We start from the raw sequence: 19066 nt of genomic DNA, 5'->3' as shown, positions 1-19066 counted from the left end.
GGGGTGGGGTGGGAGGGAGTCGAGGCTGGAGGGCTGCTCCGCGCTGTGTGGCCCTGGCCCTCCGGGAGGGGCCGCTGGGGTCAGTGTCTGCACCCCGTGCCCGGCCTGCTCAGCGGAGGCTCTTTGCGCGGGACCCGCGTGCTGAGGGCGGCGATGCTGATGGATGCTCCAGTGCGGCCCCTTCTCCTGCGTGGCCGTGGCCCGAGGGGGGTGAGGGGCGAAGGCAGGCGTGGTCGTGGGGGAGGGAGACTGGGAAGCAGGTGTAGGAGGCGATCGTGAGCTCAGCGCTGGACCCTCGGCGTCTGCTGTCCCCGTGGGCGGGGGGCGGGCGCGGTCCAGCAGGTGGTCTGGACCCCTGGAGAAAGCACTCTCCGCGCACCGTGTGTGGGGCCCTCAGGCCAGAAGGCGCCGGCAGCCGCAGGCGCGTGCCGTCCGTGTCCGGGCGTGCCGGCGCGCTCGGACCAGGCCGCTCCCCGCAGGTACTGGAGCTCCCTGCGGAACCTGGTGGTGTCCCTGCTCAACTCCATGAAGTCCATCATCAGCCTGCTCTTCCTGCTCTTCCTCTTCATCGTGGTCTTCGCTCTGCTGGGCATGCAGCTCTTCGGGGGGCAGTAAGCGAGGCCGGGCCCCCGGGACGCAGGGCTCAGAGGGGGCGGTGCCGCCCCGGGCTCCCCCTCCGTGCCCCTCCCTGAGGGTCCCGAGGCGGGGCCGCTGACACCAGACGCAGCCCGGCCAGGTGCCGGTCCTCCTGGTCCCGAGGGGGCCTGCCTCTGTCCAAGACCCTTGTTCCTCTCAGGTTCAACTTTCAGGACGAGACTCCGACGACCAACTTTGACACCTTCCCTGCTGCCATCCTCACTGTCTTCCAGGTAAGGCTCCCGGCTCCCGGCTCCCGGCTCACTTCTGGCGTGTGGGGCCCTCCCTGCCGGGTGTGAGGGTGCGCAGCCTTCCTCCCCCGTCAGCCCCTCCCCAGCGCCCGTGAGGGGACAGGCACAGCAGGTCTCTGACGTGCAGCGCCCCCGCTGGGGCCGGGTTGGGAGGGAGCTGCCCGAGGAACAGGTGGACACCTTGGGAGGCCCCGGCTTCAGGTCGCCCCTTACCGCTCTGCCCCCGAGACCTGGAACCGATCACAGCCGTCGTTGTCCGTTGAGAGTCGAGTGGAAAGCACTCCCCAGGCTTCTCCCTCCAATGGCTTGGCCCCAGCGGCCCCTCAGTTTCCCTTTGTGTCTGGAAACACGCCGCCCGCAGCCCCTGGGGACGCTGAGCCTTGGTTCCCGCTTGAGGACTCCCCGGTTCAGTGCTGTCCCCCTCACAGAGCCGCGGCCCCTGGGGCCCCACAACTGGCCTCACCAACGTGATGAAGCCCGCTGCCCCACGAGCATCCTCCGCCACGTCTGAGGCCGAGCAGGACTGGCGGCGGCGGGGGGGGCGGCCTGCGATGGCACCTAGGGAAGCCCGCAGGCTGCAGGCGCTCTGGCCAGGGCCCTGCCTGCTCCTGGCCTCCGGGGCCGCTGGCGCTGCCCCCCAGCCAACGCTGGAGCCACAGTGAGTGTAGGAGAGGGGACCTTTGGGGCTCCTCTCTCAAAGGAGGGCGTCTTTCCAGCCGACTGTTGGAACCACACTAGACGCTTGCTGACAGGGTGACTCAGTCTAGTGATCTCGCCCGCAAGCCCCCCTCCCGACCTGGGTGGAGCAGAGCAGCTCTTTTCCCAGAGGCTCGTCTGCTCCCGGCCTGGCAGGACTCCAGACCTCGGGCTGTCATCGTTCTGCTTCCTGTCTGACCCCACTTTCGAGTCCTGTGGCTTCACCGTCCTCTGAGCTTTAAGGATTGGGTTGCCCATCAGCGTACTACCCTTCGCACCTTCTCCATCAGAAGCATCGCCAATGGCTTGACTGACTCAGAGCTGGGGAAGCGTCCAGCCCTTTAAGGAGGCTGAGAGAGTGGTTGAGGCTGGAGGAGGCTGAGAAGGTCGCCAGGACCGACCGTTGGCCCAGCCGGGCCTGTAACGCCCGCAGGATGACACTGGGCCGAGGGCCTGAGACCCAGGCTGGAGCCCCTGCTTCTGAATGGGGTTGGAGAGGGCACAGGGAGGCATGTGACCAGGGGGAGAACAGCTTGAACTCTGCTCCTGGTGAAGCTGCCCGACCACGCCCACAGGTGGGGGGTGAGCCGCTCCTAAGAAGCGGCAGCAGCGTGCTAATGCAGGTGCCTTTAACCCTCAGAGGGCACGAGGGAGAGCTCAGCGCAAAAGTACGGAAAGCGTGCTAATGCAGGTGCCTTTAACCCTCAGAGGGCACGAGGGAGAGCTCAGCGCAAAAGCACGGAAAGCGTGCTAATGCAGGCGCCTTTAACCCTCAGAGGGCACGAGGGAGAGCTCAGCGCAAAAGCACGGAAAGCGTGCTAATGCAGGCGCCTTTAACCCTCAGAGGGCACGAGGGAGAGCTCAGCGCAAAAGCACGGAAAGCGTGCTAATGCAGGCGCCTTTAACCCTCAGAGGGCACGAGGGAGAGCTCAGCGCAAAAGCACGGAAAGCGTGCTAATGCAGGCGCCTTTAACCCTCAGAGGGCACGAGGGAGAGCTCAGCGCAAAAGCACGGAAAGCGTGCTAATGCAAGCGCCTTTAACCCTCAGAGGGCAGAAGGAAGAGCTCAGCGCAAAAGTACAGAAGAAGGGCACCTGGAACTGAGGATCTCTGGTTAATGCGAAAGATAACTACGTAACAATCCTAGAAGTAGAAGACACAGCTGTTTAAATAAAAAGTGGAGGCTGAACGTACGCTGACGTGATCCTCTCAAGAACGCGGAGGACCTGAGCCAGCTGCGGCTCAGAGGCGGAGAGAGAGGGTGCCAGCGATGTTCCAGAAAGAGCTGAGACCTGGACACAGCCTGATACAGAGAAAATCTTAAAATCTGTTCTAGAAAGACAGATCTCCTGCAAAAGAATGCCAGTCTGATGGCAGGCCTCTCGTGGCAATGATGCCAGAAGGTCTGGGAAAAGCAACTTTAAAATATTGGAGGACGGTCCCTGTTGGCCTGGAATTCCCACTCAGAGAGCCGCAATCCGAGGTGGAAGAAAGACACATCCAGACACAGATTCTGAGAGTCACACCCAACTGCTGAAAGCACTGCAGACACGGATACGGATACGTTTAGGAAAGCGGATAAATGGGGGGAGAAGTGCATTAACCCAAGGAGAAGCAGAAAACCTGGGCTATTTCAGAAATTGAATAATTTCTGAATAATAATTGAATACTTGAAAAATCTACCTGCCCTGGAGACCACGCTGACAGTTTTACAAGTGAATTCTGTTGAATATTTAAGAAAGGTTACTCCAATTTTATACAGACGACTCCAGAGAAGTTAAAAAGGAAACACCCACCCTTTTATGAGACTGGAATAACCTTGATATGAAAACACTAGACAAGGGCAATATAAGAGAAGGAAAATATAGATTACTATCACACACAGAGAGACAAAACATCCTGAGGGAAATAAGAACTAATCCAATCTGGATGTACTTAAAGATCATCTTTATGATCAACTTGAATTTATTCTAGAAATGCAAGATGATTTAACATTAGAAGGTCAATTAATGTAATTCATCATCTTAACAGATTAAAGAAGGAAAAAAACCATGTATGATCAGAAAAAACATTTGAACTCTAGCAAAAGCACAGCCAAGCACCAGAGAGAGAGGCAGATGAAACAAGACTGGCAAATTGTGTTGATTGTTGAAGCTGGGTGATGAGTACGTAGGGGTACATTACACTCTCCACTTTGTATGTTTGAAACTGTCCATCATGAATTTTTTTTTCTAAAAGAAAATCCCATGATAAAACCCAACACTCCTTGCAAATAAAAACCCTTAGCAGATTATGCTAGTATCAGTGGTCTTAGTGCAGTAGAATAAGAAAAAAATGAAATAAAATTTCTCAGGATTGCCAAGGAAGAAAGAAAAATGTCATTATTTACAGAAGAAATAGTTGTATACACAGAACACTCATGTTGTCACTGCAGATGGAGTGGGACAGTTTGGTTATCCATAGACAAAAACGTGGAGTTGGATTTCTACCTTGTAGCAGATTTGAATATCAGTTCAGATGAATTAAGACGTAAATGTGAAGAGCAACTCTGAAATTTTAGAACATACAGGAGAGTAATGTTACTGACTGAAGGCAGGGAAAGCCTTCTTAAGGAAGATGTAAAAAAGCACAGATCATAAAGGAAAGCTTTGACAAATTTGGCTATTGAAATACAAATTTCTGTGCATCAAAAGACACCATAAAAAGGTCAAACAAACACGTCATAGGCTGGGAGTAGATGTTTCCACAGCATTGGCTAATAACCAACAGCCAGAATAAATAACCAATAACCAGAATAAATCGAAAACTTCCACAAATCAAAAAGGAAAGACAAATAATGCAGCAGGAAAGGGCAAAGTGTATAAGCAAGGAACTCGGGACAGGAAATTGGGCTGATGAGTAGACCTGTAAAAACCATCATCTGTTTACTCGTAGTCAGGAAATGCAAAGTAAACCCACCTGTCAGTTTAGTTGAAATTAAGAAATCTAACAGTCTCAAGTTTTAGAGAAGATGTGGAGAAGTGGGGATTCCTTTATGCTGTTGGTGGGTTGGTAGAACCACTTTGGAAAGTAATGTCACTGTATCTAACCCACCGGAACTCACACAACAGCAGTTCCTGTTGGGGGTACATGCTCCGGAAGGTCCCTGGCCGGATGCACAGAGACCTGCGAGACCATCGCAGCAGCATCGTGTGTGACAGCAAGACACTGGAAACCTCTTGATTGTTCATCGTCAGGGGAATGGATAAGGAGAGGGTGTTCTATCAGTGCAGCAGGGCCGTGAATGACCTAGAATTAACTCTATTAACATGAATCGCAAGCAATGTTAAGCTAAAAAAAAACAAAGCAAGACTTGGAATAATACAAAGCATATGATACTACTTATTTAACTAATTTTTTAAATTGAAGTATAGTTGATTTACAATGTTGTGTTAATTTCTGCTGTACAACAAAGTGATTCAGTTATACATACATATACATTCTTTTTTCCATTCTTTTCCATTATGGTTTAGCATATGATACTAAATATTTAATAAGGATGAAAACATCTTGTTTCAAAACATATTCCATAACAATATTGTTTATGGTATATATGGAAGTAAAGGTGTAAAAGCTTGCATGGGAATGTTTAACACTAAATTCAGGGTGAGGTGGGCTTGGGGAGAGGAGGAATGAGACTGGAGATTTCTATTCAGGGAACTTCAGCTACATTTTAAAGTTTTATTTCTTAAGCTGGGTAATGGGTACACAGAGCTTTAAATATTATTCATTGTACCTTTCTGAATGTTTGAAATATTACATAATTTAAAATTAAATGGGTACAAAAAGATAAACTAAGTAGACCTTAACCAAAAGGAAGCTGGTGTAATGTTAACATCAGCCAAAATAGAAGTGAAAAAGAAGGTGAAAAAAAGCTTTAGTAAAAATAAGGAAGTATATTACGTAACAATAAAAGGAAGATGCAGCCTAACAGCACGGCTCAAAAAACATACCAAGCAAAAACCGACAGAATCACAAGGAGAGATCAACAGTCCACCCTCTTTTAAGAGATTTCTATTTCTACCAGACTGAAGGATGAAGCTGATAAGGGTCAGACAGGATGTAAAAGAACTCATGAGCACGACCGTCACTACTCGGCTGATGCATACAGAACTCGCCAATTGATAGCGAAGAAAATAGTCATTATCTGGGGCACAGGAGCATTTACAGAAATTGATCACGTGTTAAGTCACTCAGGAAATTTCTACCAGCATTAAAGAATCGCGCTCCTACAGCGCACATTCTTTTTTTAAAAATTTTATTTATTTTGTTTATTTTTCTTTGGCTGCGTTGGGTCTTCGTTGCTATGTGCGGGCTTTTCTCTAGTTGCAGCGAGCAGGGGCTACTCTTCGTTGAGGTGCGCAGGCTTCTCATTGCGGGGGTTTCTCATTGCGGAGCACAGGCTCTAGGCACGTGGGCTTCAGTAGTTGTGGCTCGCAGGCTCTAGAGCGCAGGCTCAGTAATTGTGGCACACGGGCTTAGTTGCTCCGTGGCATGTGGGATCTTCTGGGACCAGGGATCGAACCCGTGTCCCCTGCATTGGCAGGCAGATTCTTAACCACTGCACACCAGGGAAGTCCAGCACATTCTTGATATTACTTAAATAAATAGAAAGCACTAGTAAACAGTCACTTAAGATCTTCCCCATATTTGAAAGCTGAGGGTTTGAGTTGAAGAAGACAGCACAGTGGACACTACAGAATATTTAGAACTGAACAATAATTAGCAAAACTCATAGGATGAGTCTGAAGCAATACTTAGAGGAAAATTTAGAGTCTTAAAAGCAATTATCAAAATAAGAGAATGACTAAAAATAAATAAGTTAAGTACTTATCTTAAAAATCTAGAAAAAAGAAAGAGTAAACCAAAGAGAAATTGAAAGCAGGAAAAAATGATGCTAAGAGCAGACATTAATGAAATATAAAACTAAAATACCAAGATAACAAAATCCTAAAAAGCTCATTCTCAATAAGGCTAATAAAGTAGATAACTTTATAGCAAGACTGATCAAGAAAAAAAGCACAAATAAAAAGTATAGCCCAATGCAACAAACTAGTGAATATAATGAAAAAGAAGCAGACTCACAGATAAAGAGAATAAAAGAGTGGTTACCAGTGGGGAAAGGGGAGAGGGGAGGGGCAATATAGGGGTAAGAGGTACAAACTATTATGTATAAAATAAGCTACAAGGATATATTGTACAATATAGGGAATATAGCCATATTTTATAATAACTATAAATGACATATAACCTTTAAAAATTGTGAATCACTGTATTGTACACCTGTAACTTACATAATATTGTACATCAACTATACTTCAATAAAAAAATAATTTTTTAAAAAGTATAGCCCAAAAGGGAGGTATAACTACAGAAAAGGGAGAAATTTTTAAAATCCCAAAAGAATATTATGGCAACTTTATGCCAATAGGTTTGAAAACTTAGATGAAATGTGCACTTCTATAGGAAAACATCAGTTACTTAAATTAGCTCAAGAAGAAAAAAGAACTGGATAATTTTATAACCATTAAAGAAATGGAATCCCTAGTCAAAGCTCTCTTCCTGCCTTCCTGCCTCCTGCCCAGGGCTCGGGGAGTTATAAGGTGAGCTTTGCCACGCCTTTAAGGAACAGATGATAATGGACTCAGACGCTTCCAGAGAAGGGGAGAAACCATTTCATGGGGCTAGGATAACCTTGACCCCACAGCCCGGCCAAGACAATGTAAAGAAAGCAAAATGCAGACAGAGTGTGAGCTCTGTCAACCAAAAAAGCTGCAGGAGGCTGCAAATAAGAAGTGTTTTGGGATCTTAAGAACTGCAATTCAAGAGACACAGATTTGGCTAAAATAAAAAGAGTGTCCTGGGGAAGGGAAAGAGTCGGGGGCTTGTAAGACAAAAGCCACGAGGCTGTGCTCTGACACAAGAAGGGAAATGTGTGTCCTTCAGGGATGGCTGTCACCAGGCGTTTTAGGGTAGGTGTCTGATAAGTGTCTTGAGTTTCTGACAGATGTTCTGGAGGCCTGCATTAGGACAGTAAGTGGTCAAAAGGTCAGATTCCATCCAGGCCTCCTGGCTCCATTTCAGAGAGCTCTCTCCTTCCACAGATCTGTGAGGCAGGGGCTTTGTTTTGTCTACTGAGGATCTCAAGTGCCTGAAGATTGCCTGACACACAGCAGGCAGGCACTCTAAGTGTTCACTCAGTGAAGGTAGATGCAAATAGCCTGAAATAGAATATTCAAAAATCAAATCCAACTGTGTGTAAAATAGAACCTCATGGCTAAACTGTGCTTATCTCAGTAATACAATAATTTGTCAATGTAATTTCCTGATCTCTACAGTTTAAAAGAGAAAAATAAGCATATCAATAGATTTAGAAAGATAGAATATTGACATTATGATGAAAAACATGTTATACAAAGAACTTAAAATACTAAGGACTCAAAAAAAAACCAAAAACCCAAAACAAACCCACAGCTAGTTGGGTGATAGCTAATATGGATGGGTTTCTTTTTTGAAGAGATGGAAATAAAATTCTAAATTCAGAATTCTAAATTCTGAATTTAGAATTCAATTCTAAAATTGTGGTAATGGTTGCACATATTTGTGAATATACTAAAAACCATTGAATTATACACTTTAAATGACTGAATTATATGGTATGTTAATTATATCTCAATAAAGCTATTGTTTTACAAAGACTGTGGCAAACATCACAGATAAAAGATTGTTGATGGTTAATTTTACGTCAGCTTGACTGGACCATGGGGTGCCTAGATTAAGCATTATTTCTGGGTGTGTCTATGAAGGTGTTTCTGGATGAGATGAGCATTTGAATTGGTGGACTGAGAAAGCAGATGTGGAAGCCTCCCCTAGTCCACCGAAGGCCTGAGTAGAATAAAAGGGCTGAGTTAAGGGACAGTCCACTCTCGCTGCCCGACCATCTTTGAGCTGGGACATCCGTCTTCTCTTGTCTTTGGACTCAGAGTTGGGCTGAAACTTACACCATTGTCTCTCCTTGTCAGCTGTGGGTCTTGGGACTTATTCTCCATGACCACAAGATATACCCAGACATCTCCTCTTGGTTCTGTTTCTCTGGAGAACCCAGACTAATACAGATTGAAAGCATAACCAAGGATATCTAGTATTCAGGCAGTTGAAGTCAATGTAATAAGAAAAAGAAAGAGGTAGAAGGACTGGAAAGGAATAGACAAAATAGTTATTATTTACAAATGGTGTGATTATTTACATAGAAAAGTCAAGAGAATCAATTAGAAATAATAAGAGAATTCATTGTTGCTGAACACAAGATCAACATAGGAAAAATAAAGCTTTTCTATATAACAGTATCATTCAATTAGAATAGTCAATTAAAATGAAAGATTTCATTTACAGTAGTAACAAAAGCTATGTTATCCAGAAATAAATCCACAAAAAGTATACAAGACTTTTACAGGTGAAATTATAAATTGTTATTAAAAGACCGAAAGAACGGAATACCTATGTTTATAAATGGGACGCCTTACTGTGGTAAAGGGATCAGTTCTCCCTAATTTAATTTGTGATCCAAATCCCAACAGAACTGCTCTTGGAATTCAGCATATTGATTCTGTGGAAGAGTAAATGGCCAAGAATGGCCAGGACAGTTCAAGAAGGAGTGATGTGCCCTTCCATATATCAAGACTTATTATAAAGCTACAGTAATGAAGATTGTGAGGTATAAAGACAAAGTATCAAAGAACAGACCAGAAAGCCCAGAAACATGCCCAAGCCTATGTAAGAGGTTGGTCATATGAAAAAGATGGCATTTTAAATCAATGGGAGGGGGATGGGATGGTCAAAAAATGAGCCTTCTGTGTGGGAGAAAAGTAGGTCTTCATCCTCAGGTGTGCACAGAACAGTAACCACAAGCTCTAGTTGGATTAGAGACCTAAAAGCCAAACTTTAAAATGATTGAAGAAAATATAGGAAAATTCTTTATGACCTTGGGATGGAGAGAGATTTCTAAAAGGGGCAAAAAGCAGAAACCATAAAGGAAAAGACTGATACATTTGACTTCATTAAACTTCTTTATAATACAAAAAAATTAGTTAAAAGCAAAAAGGAACCAGCAGAAGATTTTTCCAGTAGACATTGCAGATAGAGGACTAGTATATACAAAAATACATAAGGAAGTCTGTAAGAAAAGGTGAGTTATCAGCAATACAAGCCAAAGAGTTGAAAAGGCCACAGAAAGGAGATCTGAGCAGCCACTGGATACAAGAGAAGATGTCCCACCTGAATGGCTCTTCCGTTCACCCCGCCGGCCGGGAGCTATCAAAGGCTGTGACTGTGCTCAGTTTGGGACGAGGGTGTGAGGAAGACACAGCCTGCGTTGCTGGTGGGACTGTAATTTGGGATAAGCACTTTGAAAATGTCTAGTGAAGTCAAAGGTGTGCAGAACCTACGATCCAGCAGAACCAGTTCTAGACAAACTTCATGTTCACAATGGGACACACCGGCAAAAACCTTGGAAGCGCCTGTTGAGGAAGATGGGTGAGTACATGGAAGGAATCTATGGAGCACCTTCCAGGACAGTGGGTTTTTATGTGTCCACACGGGCAAACTTCAAAGATAAAAGAGTGAATGAGCGGAATGATGAGGTAGTCTGACACCTGCCCATGCATGTTTAAAACACGCGTGATGTATTTCGTTTATAGGTGTGTGTGTGTTGTGTGGTGTAGGACCACAAAGACGGGAGGCCCCCCAGGTTCATGGTTGGGGTTGCCCGTCGAGGGTGATCGTGGGCAGTGGGACCTGATGCGAATATGACAAAATGTTAGCAATTTCCATTCTGAGTGGCAGACACACGAATGTCTGTTACCTTATCCCCTTGTACTTTCCCCAAAATACAAATGAAAAAGAGGCACGTGTTTCCCGATGGGGCAAGGATGGCATTTAGCCGCCCTCGTGGCCTGGACCCCCTGGGCGAGGGGAGACAGGGACCCGGAGGGTCAGAGGCCCTGCGGCTGTTGTCTGGCCGTGAGCAGCTTGCGCCCCTCTCTGAGCCTCAGTTTCCTCACCGGTGCGGCAGTGACCAGGCGGCTCTGGGACGTGGGAAGCTCTGCCACAGTCTCCTTGCCTTTGCTCACCTTTCTCTCCTGCTGGGAGCTCCCTTTCCATTCTTGGCAGAAACCCAGAGCCTATTCATCTTATAAGGCCTGACCCAGCCCAGCAGCCATGTCCTTCTGGAAGTTTCTCTGGAGGCTCCTGGGCTGCCTTGACCATCATCCAAGGACCTGTGTGTGCACACTCGTGTGCCCATGGGCTCGTGGGTGCGGGCGTGCGTGTGGACGCGGGTGGCTGTGGGGACATGCCCCGGCTGCTCTCCCTCCCTCCCTCCCTCTGCAGATCCTGACCGGGGAGGACTGGAACGCGGTGATGTATCATGGGATCGAGTCGCAAGGTGGAGTCAGCAAAGGCATGTTCTCGTCGGTTTACTTCATTGTCCTGACGCTGTTTGGAAACTGTATCCTTCTGCCGTCTGAGCGAGGGGGTCGGTGCTTCCTGGGCCTGCTCTCCCCTCCCTCCCCAGGAGGACGGAGCCGGTGGCGTGGTCGGCAGGAACGTGAGGGTGGCTTTCCCATGGAGGGTGGACCGTGACGCGCCCCTGCCCAGGAGCAGCTTGAGTTACAGATGCAGCCTGAGGTCGGGCCGGAGGCCGAGGAAGCGTGAGCAGCGCGTGGGGTGTCCCGAGGCAGGCAGCGAGGTCGGAGGCGGGAAGACGTGGGCTTTGAGCCTGAGGGCAGCCATCTATTTTGTTTTCACTTTAATTGAATTCAATAATTAAGTTGTGGCACTGGGCTTTTAAAAAAACCTTCGCCCATGGAAATGTCCCGCCTGCAGAGAAGCGCAAAGGAAGACCTTGTGCGGAGGGCGCTCCTCGGCCTTGTGTTGCGGGGTCTGGCGTGCGGGACTCTGCGGCATCAGGGCAAGCCCGGCCCGGGGGGGGCTCTGCCTCAGGCCCCCCGACCGTGCTGCCCAGCTGGAGTCTGTCCCTGTGGCCGGGCCCCGAGGGGCATGGCCTTCGTCCTGCTCTCGGCGTGGCGAGGCCTCTGAGGGCGCCCGCAGCTGTGCTCAGTGCCCGGGGGCAGCAGCCGACCTTGGCGTCCTGTCCCGTGGGCCCCACTGGGGCCCTGAGCAGGCCTGTCTGAGGCACTGCCCTGGGATGTGGGTGCCCCCTGAGTCCCAGGGCACCTCCTTGCCAGACAGGGGGCCTGACCCACAGGGGTCACCCAGAGCCAACGGCTGCTTGAGCCTGGCACTGGCCCAGAGCCCCTGGGATAACATGGGGCACAGGGCTGTCCCTGGGCGTCTGCCCCAGGACCAGCGGAGTCTGAGACGGCTCGGCTGTCACAGCTGAGGGGAGGGGGCTGCTGGCATTGAGCGGCCGGAGGACACCCCGTGGCAAAGGACTGCCTGCCCGTCGGCAGTGTGCAGGGCACTAGGTGACCGGGAGGGCGCCCGCCCGCGGGGGCCAGGGGTGGGCCTGGGTGTGCGGGGGCAGTACAGGGGTGAGGCACCGAGGGCTGGGGACGGGGCGGGGGGCGGGGGGCAGCGCAGGGAGGACGGTGCTGCCTGGCGCTGAGGTGGGGAGAGGTGGCTCCCGCGACAGGCAAACTGAAGGGATTCAGGTCAGCGGCAGCACGAGGGCCTGAGCCTGCAGAGTTCAGATGGGCAGGGCAGGGCCGGGGCAGGGCTGGGGCAGGGCCGTTGGGGCCCCTGACCCTGGGACCCGGGGGAGTTACCTACCCTCTGTGGCCTTTGTTTCCTCATTGCTGACTGGGGGTCACAGGAGCGCCTTGTCACGGCTCCCAGGGGGCACAGCGGGAGGGGGCTTTGGAGGCGGCGGCCGCCTGCCGGGCACTCCCGTGGCATCTGCCATCAGCGTGCTGCTGCTGCTTCTCTGGACGAGGGGCACCTCGAGGGAGGGGTCCCAGGACTCGGCTTTGGTAGAGGAAGCTGGGAACGAAGCCAGGCACGTGTCCGTGAGCCTTGCCGGAAGCTGGTCCATCGGTGGTCTCTGCTCACAGGACCCAACGGTGCTGGGGCCCACATGCAGCCTGGGTGCTTGTTGGGAGAAGTGGGGGCAGAGTGGGCAGCCCTTGTGCCCTCCTAGGAGGCAAAGGCAGGTTAATCCAACACAGCACGAGCTTCCGGCCTGGAGCGTCGGCCCTGAAGAGGTGGCGGGGGGAAGGGGTGGTGTGGGCTTTCGAGGAGGCCGGGCCTTGTGAGATTGCATGAAGGAGGCTGGGTGGAGGCCAGGGGGCCGCAGGGCCCAGCGGCTGGGCTGGGCTGTGTCTGGGGATGATGGGCTGACAGGGCTGGAGGGCCGGGGGTGGGGGCGTGTGGACACCAAGGAAGGAGGCCAAGGCTGCTCAGGGCCTGGGAGATGAGCCCCTGTGTTGTCAGAGGAAGCCGTGGTCTGACCCTGGGAGAGTCTGTGGGTCAGAAGGCTTCCCTTCCTTAGCTGGAGCCAACCAGACACCCTGCTGAACGTCTTCCTGGCCATCGCTGTGGACAACCTTGCCAACGCGCAGGAACTGACCAAGGTGTGTAGGTAGGGACCCACCTGCAGCCTAGGTATGGGTGGGGTGGGGGGTCAATCTGTGTCACTCTGGATGAGGCTGCAGAGCCATGAGGAGGGCCAGGACCTGGGTTAAGGACCATGTGACTGCTGTCCAGGGGTGTCTCCTCCAGGCCCTGGACAGGCAGGGCTGTGGGGGAATGGCACTGAGGAGGTAGGGAGAAAGAGCATGCCGGGAAGGCAGATGACCATGAGGGCAGCTCCCAGGAAGCAAGGCCTGGGAAGAATGACCAGAAAGGCAGGAGGAGGTGTGGGAGCAGGTGGTGGATGGCAGAGAGGGGCCTGGAAGATGGGGCCCAGGCTGCCCTGGTCTCAGGAGTGAGGGGCACGTGACTGTGCGGAGTGGGGGACGTGTCCTCTCAGGAGTGAGACGGACCAGGAGGGGGGCCCGAGGGGACATCCAGTCTGAAGACCCGAAAGGGCAGTAGGGACCCCTGTGGTCATCGCCCGGAGGTGAGGGGACCCGTGCGGTCATCCCCGGGAGGTGAGGGGACCCCTGCGGTCATCGCCGGGAGGTGAGGGGACCCCTGCGGTCATCGCCCGGAGGTGAGGGGACCCCTGCGGTCATCGCCGGGAGGTGAGGGGACCCCTGCGGTCATCCCCGGGAGGTGAGGGGACCCCTGCGGTCATCCCCGGGAGGTGAGGGGACCCCTGCGGTCATCGCCGGGAGGTGAGGGGACCCCTGCGGTCATCGCCCGGAGGTGAGGGGACCCCTGCGGTCATCGCCGGGAGGTGAGGGGACCCCTGCGGTCATCCCCGGGAGGTGAGGGGACCCCTGCGGTCATCCCCGGGAGGTGAGGGGACCCCTGCGGTCATCGCCGGGAGGTGAGGGGACCCCTGCGGTCATCCCCGGGAGGTGAGGGGACCCCTGTGGTCATCGCCGGGAGGTGAGGGGTCCCCTGCGGTCATCGCCCGGAGGTGAGGGGACCCCTGCGGTCATCGCCGGGAGGTGAGGGGACCCCTGCGGTCATCCCCGGGAGGTGAGGGGACCCCTGCGGTCATCGCCGGGAGGTGAGGGGTCCCCTGCGGTCATCGCCCGGAGGTGAGGGGACCCCTGCGGTCATCCCCGGGAGGTGAGGGGACCCCTGCGGTCATCGCCGGGAGGTGAGGGGACCCCTGCGGTCATCCCCGGGAGGTGAGGGGACCCCTGCGGTCATCGCCCGGAGGTGAGGGGACCCCTGCGGTCATCGCCCGGAGGTGAGGGGACCCCTGCGGTCATCGCCGGGTGGTGAGGGGACCCCTGCGGTCATCCCCGGGAGGTGAGGGGACCCCTGCGGTCATCCCCGGGAGGTGAGGGGACCCCTGCGGTCATCCCCGGGAGGTGAGGGGACCCCTGCGGTCATCGCCGGGAGGTGAGGGGTCCCCTGCGGTCATCGCCCGGAGGTGAGGGGACCCCTGCGGTCATCGCCCGGAGGTGAGGGGACCCCTGCGGTCATCGCCCGGAGGTGAGGGGTCCCCTGTGGTCATCCCCGGGAGGTGAGGGGACCCCTGTGGTCATCGCCCGGAGGTGAGGGGACCCCTGCGGTCATCCCCGGGCGGTGAGGGGACCCTGTGGCCATTGCCCGGAGGTGAGGGGACCCCTGTGGCCATTGCCCGGAGGTGAGGGGACCCCTGTGGTCGGTCTCTGGTGTGGATGGTTGAGCTCAGGCTGTCACTGGGCAGTGCTGTCCTCAGAGTCTGGGCCAGGCTGGTGCTGAAGGAGCAGTCTGTGCCCGTTCTCAGCAAGTCCGTGCCCCAGCAGGACAGCTTTCTTTCCAGGCTGTACCCAGTGGGAGTCATCTAATAGTCATCTCTCATCCTTGAGCCTGGTGGGAGATGTGATTACACATGTCTCCCCTGTGGTTTTCCTCCAGATGACACAGCCCCCTGCCTGGTTACCGTCACCCTCTCTGCCCTGGACCGTGCAGGCGGCCCGCTGTTTCAGCCTCAGGCTGGCGCTTCGACAAGCCCGGCTCCCGGTGCAGAGGGCGCTCCTGCTGGTCAGGGCGTCTGAGAAGGCGCTGCTCCCTGCAGGCACGCGCGTACTTGCTCTGTACGCCGGGCCTATGCCTGTGCGCGGACCTGTGTGTGTGGGTGTCTGTGCGCTCGCGCCCGCCGTCCCTGACAGCCTCCCACTTGTGTTGCACCCACTCCAGTCTAGCACACGCTAAGACTCTTAACACTGTCCCCGTTCTGGGGCTTGACTCGGGCCTTCCCTGAGGAAGGCAGGCGACAGAGATGCAGGTGTGCCACGCTACTCCTGACAGCGCGCGCTGTACAGGTGCCCTGCTGCCGCCCCGGCTCCCTGGGAAGAGTGCTCCCCGGGGGCGGCCCGTGCAGCGCCTCCCCTGCTTCTCCTCAGCCCTCCTCCCCCACCCCCTAGCTGGGCTGGGGCAGTGCCTGTGGGTGTGGACTCCTCCCTTCTTCTGGGCGCTGGCTTCTGAGGATTGGGAATCCCACTGGCGTGCCCATTTCTGTTGTCAGCCAGTTCCTAGACTGAACCTCGCCATTCAGGAGGGGCTGGAGAATGGCCCAAGCCCCTGGCTGGGGAGACCGTGCAACCACAGAGCACTTCTTGGGGTCAGGATTTACAGGACCACGTGAGCTAGGGGTGCCCAGCAGCATCGTTGGTCTGGCACCAGCTGTCCTGGGCTGGGTGAGCTTGAGTTCAGAGCTCTCACTGCCCCTTCAGGGTTGTCAATGGGTGAGGACACACTGACAGACCATGTCCTTGGGGCCCTGTATCCATGCACAGACCATGGGTGGTGGCCCCTTTGGGCAAACTGCCCTAATTCAGGAATTTCCTTGCTTTGGGAGTTGGGGCAGGTGGACGCCTGTCTGTGTCAGGCTATGGGGCATTCCTGGGCTGGCCAAGAGACCAAAGGGCGGACACTCCCTCCTTTACCGTCCCACAAATATATGGTAGCATCATTTATTTTGAAGTGGAGATAAACTCACATCGAGTTTGTTTGTAGAACACCAGTTGGCGTGATCTGAGGGCTGTAAGCCAGGACGGAGCCCACAGCTGCAGGAACGGCGTCTCTAGGGTGTTCCGTGGTGGGTCCAGCTCTGCCTCCCCTCTGGGGCCTGAAGTTCGAATGTCTCTTCTCTATGGCGGGAAATCTTCAGACAGCTAATAGGGGGCTTAGTTGCCATTTCCATGCCTCTAAAAGCAGATTCAAGGACATTGGGGACATGTTGGGAATGCCAGCTCCCAGGGGAGCCAGGTGGGCCCGGGATTGGGGTAATGGGGGATATAAGGGTGGTCCCAGCGATCTAGCTGGACGACACAGAGACTAGTTTCCCTCCCAGGGCCTGTAGACTCAGCCTAGAGCTGTTTATCTAGATCTGAGGAGCAGATCATGTTGGTTTTGCCTAGTGACACGGGGTCAGGGCTGGAGGGTCTGTCTGGGTGTCCACTCCCTTCCCGTGGAGAGGGCAGGGGCAGGGCGGGGTGTCTGCGCAGGTGCGCACACATGAGCACACGCTATCCCGGGTGGCAGAGAGCCGTGGGGCTCCTCTCCAGGAACTCAGCGGGGAAGGGAACACAGGGCCAGGCATGGTCACAGGTAGACAGATGTGACCCGGTGGGTCCAGGTGGAAAAGCGCAAAGGCTGCAAGGTGGCCCTGCTAGACACGTTCCTGGTGACGGCTCCTGTGGGTGGTGCGGGGTGGGGACCCAGGCTCAGGGTGGGGAGCCTGTGCCTCGCCCTGGCTTGGCTCTCTGGGGCGGAGGCTGACTTCGTTCCAGTGTGACAAGTGCTCTGGGGGGCGGGGGGTGGGGGACGGGGTGGGGGAGCGGGTGGGAATAAAGGAGGGGTGGGTTTGCATTTTGACGGAATGAGACTGACACGCAGGAATGGGTCCCTGGGGCTGGAGCTCTGGAGTGGGGTTGTCAGCTGTGAGCGCCCTGGGAGGGGGTGCTGACACAGAAACCCTGGGGACTGTTGCCTGCAGAGGTGGGCGTAGCAGGGGGGTCTGGAGCATGGGTGGGTCGTGCTAAGGCAGGAGCTGGCTTGCTGGCCCCGCTGGCTCGGGGCAGGAAGGACTCAGAGGCTCCCGGCTGAAGGGCTGGTGGCATCAGGGTGGCACAGCGCTCTCAGGCCAGCTACACGTTTCTGTCTGTCCAAACAGGACGAAGAGGAGATGGAGGAAGCAGCCAACCAGAAGCTTGCTCTGCAAAAGGCCAAAGAAGTGGCTGAAGTCAGCCCCATGTCTGCCGCCAACATCTCCATCGCCGCGTAAGGCTCTCGGAGGGGGTTGTGGGCGGTGGCGGGAGCAGAGTCCAGCTTCCCCGGGGCCTCCGCAGGGGCCCTCGCCTTGGCTGGAGCTGTTAGGACACAGCCCCTCCCCAGGAGCTGAGATGCGGGGGAATGGCTCTCCCCCACTGCGGGGGCCTTTGAGCAAAGAGACCACCAGGTAAAGCCTCCCCGCTTCTCCCCGCCGGGGTGAGAGCGCGGTGTGGCAACGCCGTGGGTGGGAGTGACTGCGGAAGGTGGCCCCCTGGATGGTCTTGGGCAGCGCCAGCGATTCGGTATGTCTGACTTACACACCGCCTTTCGGAAGTGTGTTTTGTGAGCCGGAAGATTCAAGGGGTTACTTCAGCAGCCCAAGAGACTTAACGCGGTTTCCAGTAGTATCGAGTTCTGGTGTTGGGACAGGGGTCGAGAGGAGGCGTCGCTGATGAGCAGAGGTGCAGGCGGGGCCGGGACTTCCGTCGGGGACTCTGGTCACCCCGGGCCAGTGAGAGCGCTGCTGGGGCCGTTATGGATTTCCGAGTTGGGACAGAACGCCCCAGCGCAGGGCCAAAAGCCAAGGAGGAAGGGAAGGAGGCAGGAAAGTCTGGCTCAATCCCGGTCCCTGGGTGGCCGTGAGAGAGCACAGAGGGGCTCAGGGCCAGACTGAGCCCGCCCCGGAGCTGCTGCCCCTGCCTTCCGCCCCGCTCAGCAGCCCCCGCCACGGCTCCCACTCGCCACGCTGCTCCACGGGCCCAGCTCTGCAGCTGCTTCCCTCTCCTGTGCACACTGTGCTGCGCGGTCGGAGCACCTCAGGCCCGTCTGTGGTGACACAGGCGTTGGCGCTGAGAGCACGCTGGCACGCGGGTGCGTTTGTGGGAGCGGGAGGGTGTACACGCACCGGCGAGGGTGCACCTTAGCAGCCCTGCTCTCGCCTGGGAGTCACAGGGCCATGGCCTGTTTTCTAGGAGGATGTGTGCAGAGGACCTGTCTCTAAGGTGAGCAGAGAGTGCTGGCCTTTGGGGGAGAAGAAGCAAAGGGAGGTCCCAGGCCCTGGGAGTCCAGGCAGGGGTGCAGGGGGCCTGCAAGGAGCCAGGCAGGACACAGCCGCCATCATTCCAACAGCTGCTGGGGGCTCAGTGCCCAGTTGTTCTGGAGTTTTGTTGTCTGGCCAATGCACCTGCTCGGTCTGCTTGGTCCTGGGCTTGCTGTGACCCGGTTACTTCCTGAGCTGCGTAAGCTGCTGGCGGTCTGCGTAGAGGGCGTGGCTGGTGACTCACCCATTTATTCACATGGGCCCTGTGGCGTTTCTGTGTAACTTTTGCCTTCCTGCTGTTCTGGAGGGGAGTGTGGTGTCCTGTGTCCCCTGCTGCCGCCCAGGGCTGCCCATTCCTTGGGGATGTGCGGCAGGGTGTCCACTCCCACCTGGGCTGAGACCTCAGGGGGAGGGGCCCTCAGCACAGCCGCGGGGAGCTTGTCAGGACACCAGAAAGGGAAGTCTGGACGTTCTTCCTCTCCCTCCGCCCCCGTCCCCGTTTGGGACACTGCTGCGCAGGAACCAGGCTGTAGACCTGCATCCCCGGGTCCTGGGGGACACTTGGTGCTCTC

At 54.5% G+C, this 19066-nt stretch overlaps 1 protein-coding gene across 5 annotated transcripts in view; it reads left to right on the top strand.

Annotated features, from left to right (window-relative positions):
• The window catches only part of CACNA1B (calcium voltage-gated channel subunit alpha1 B), a 187173-nt gene that overhangs the window by 79247 nt on the left and 88860 nt on the right, over positions 1–19066 (top strand). For all 5 annotated transcript variants that reach the window (XM_082469396.1, XM_082469394.1, XM_082469395.1 and 2 more), the window contains exons 14-18: positions 480–611; positions 797–869; positions 11009–11126; positions 13142–13209; positions 17358–17464. In XM_082469396.1, the coding sequence (XP_082325522.1) occupies positions 480–611; positions 797–869; positions 11009–11126; positions 13142–13209; positions 17358–17464 (498 nt within the window). The remainder of the gene's footprint in view (positions 1–479; positions 612–796; positions 870–11008; positions 11127–13141; positions 13210–17357; positions 17465–19066) is intronic.

Source organism: Balaenoptera physalus (genome assembly GCF_965194825.1).
Source record: "Balaenoptera physalus genome assembly, chromosome: 7".
NCBI classification, from domain to species: Eukaryota; Metazoa; Chordata; class Mammalia; order Artiodactyla; family Balaenopteridae; genus Balaenoptera; species Balaenoptera physalus.
Note: the sequence above shows the minus strand (reverse complement) of the source record. Positions and strands in the feature narration are given on the sequence as shown.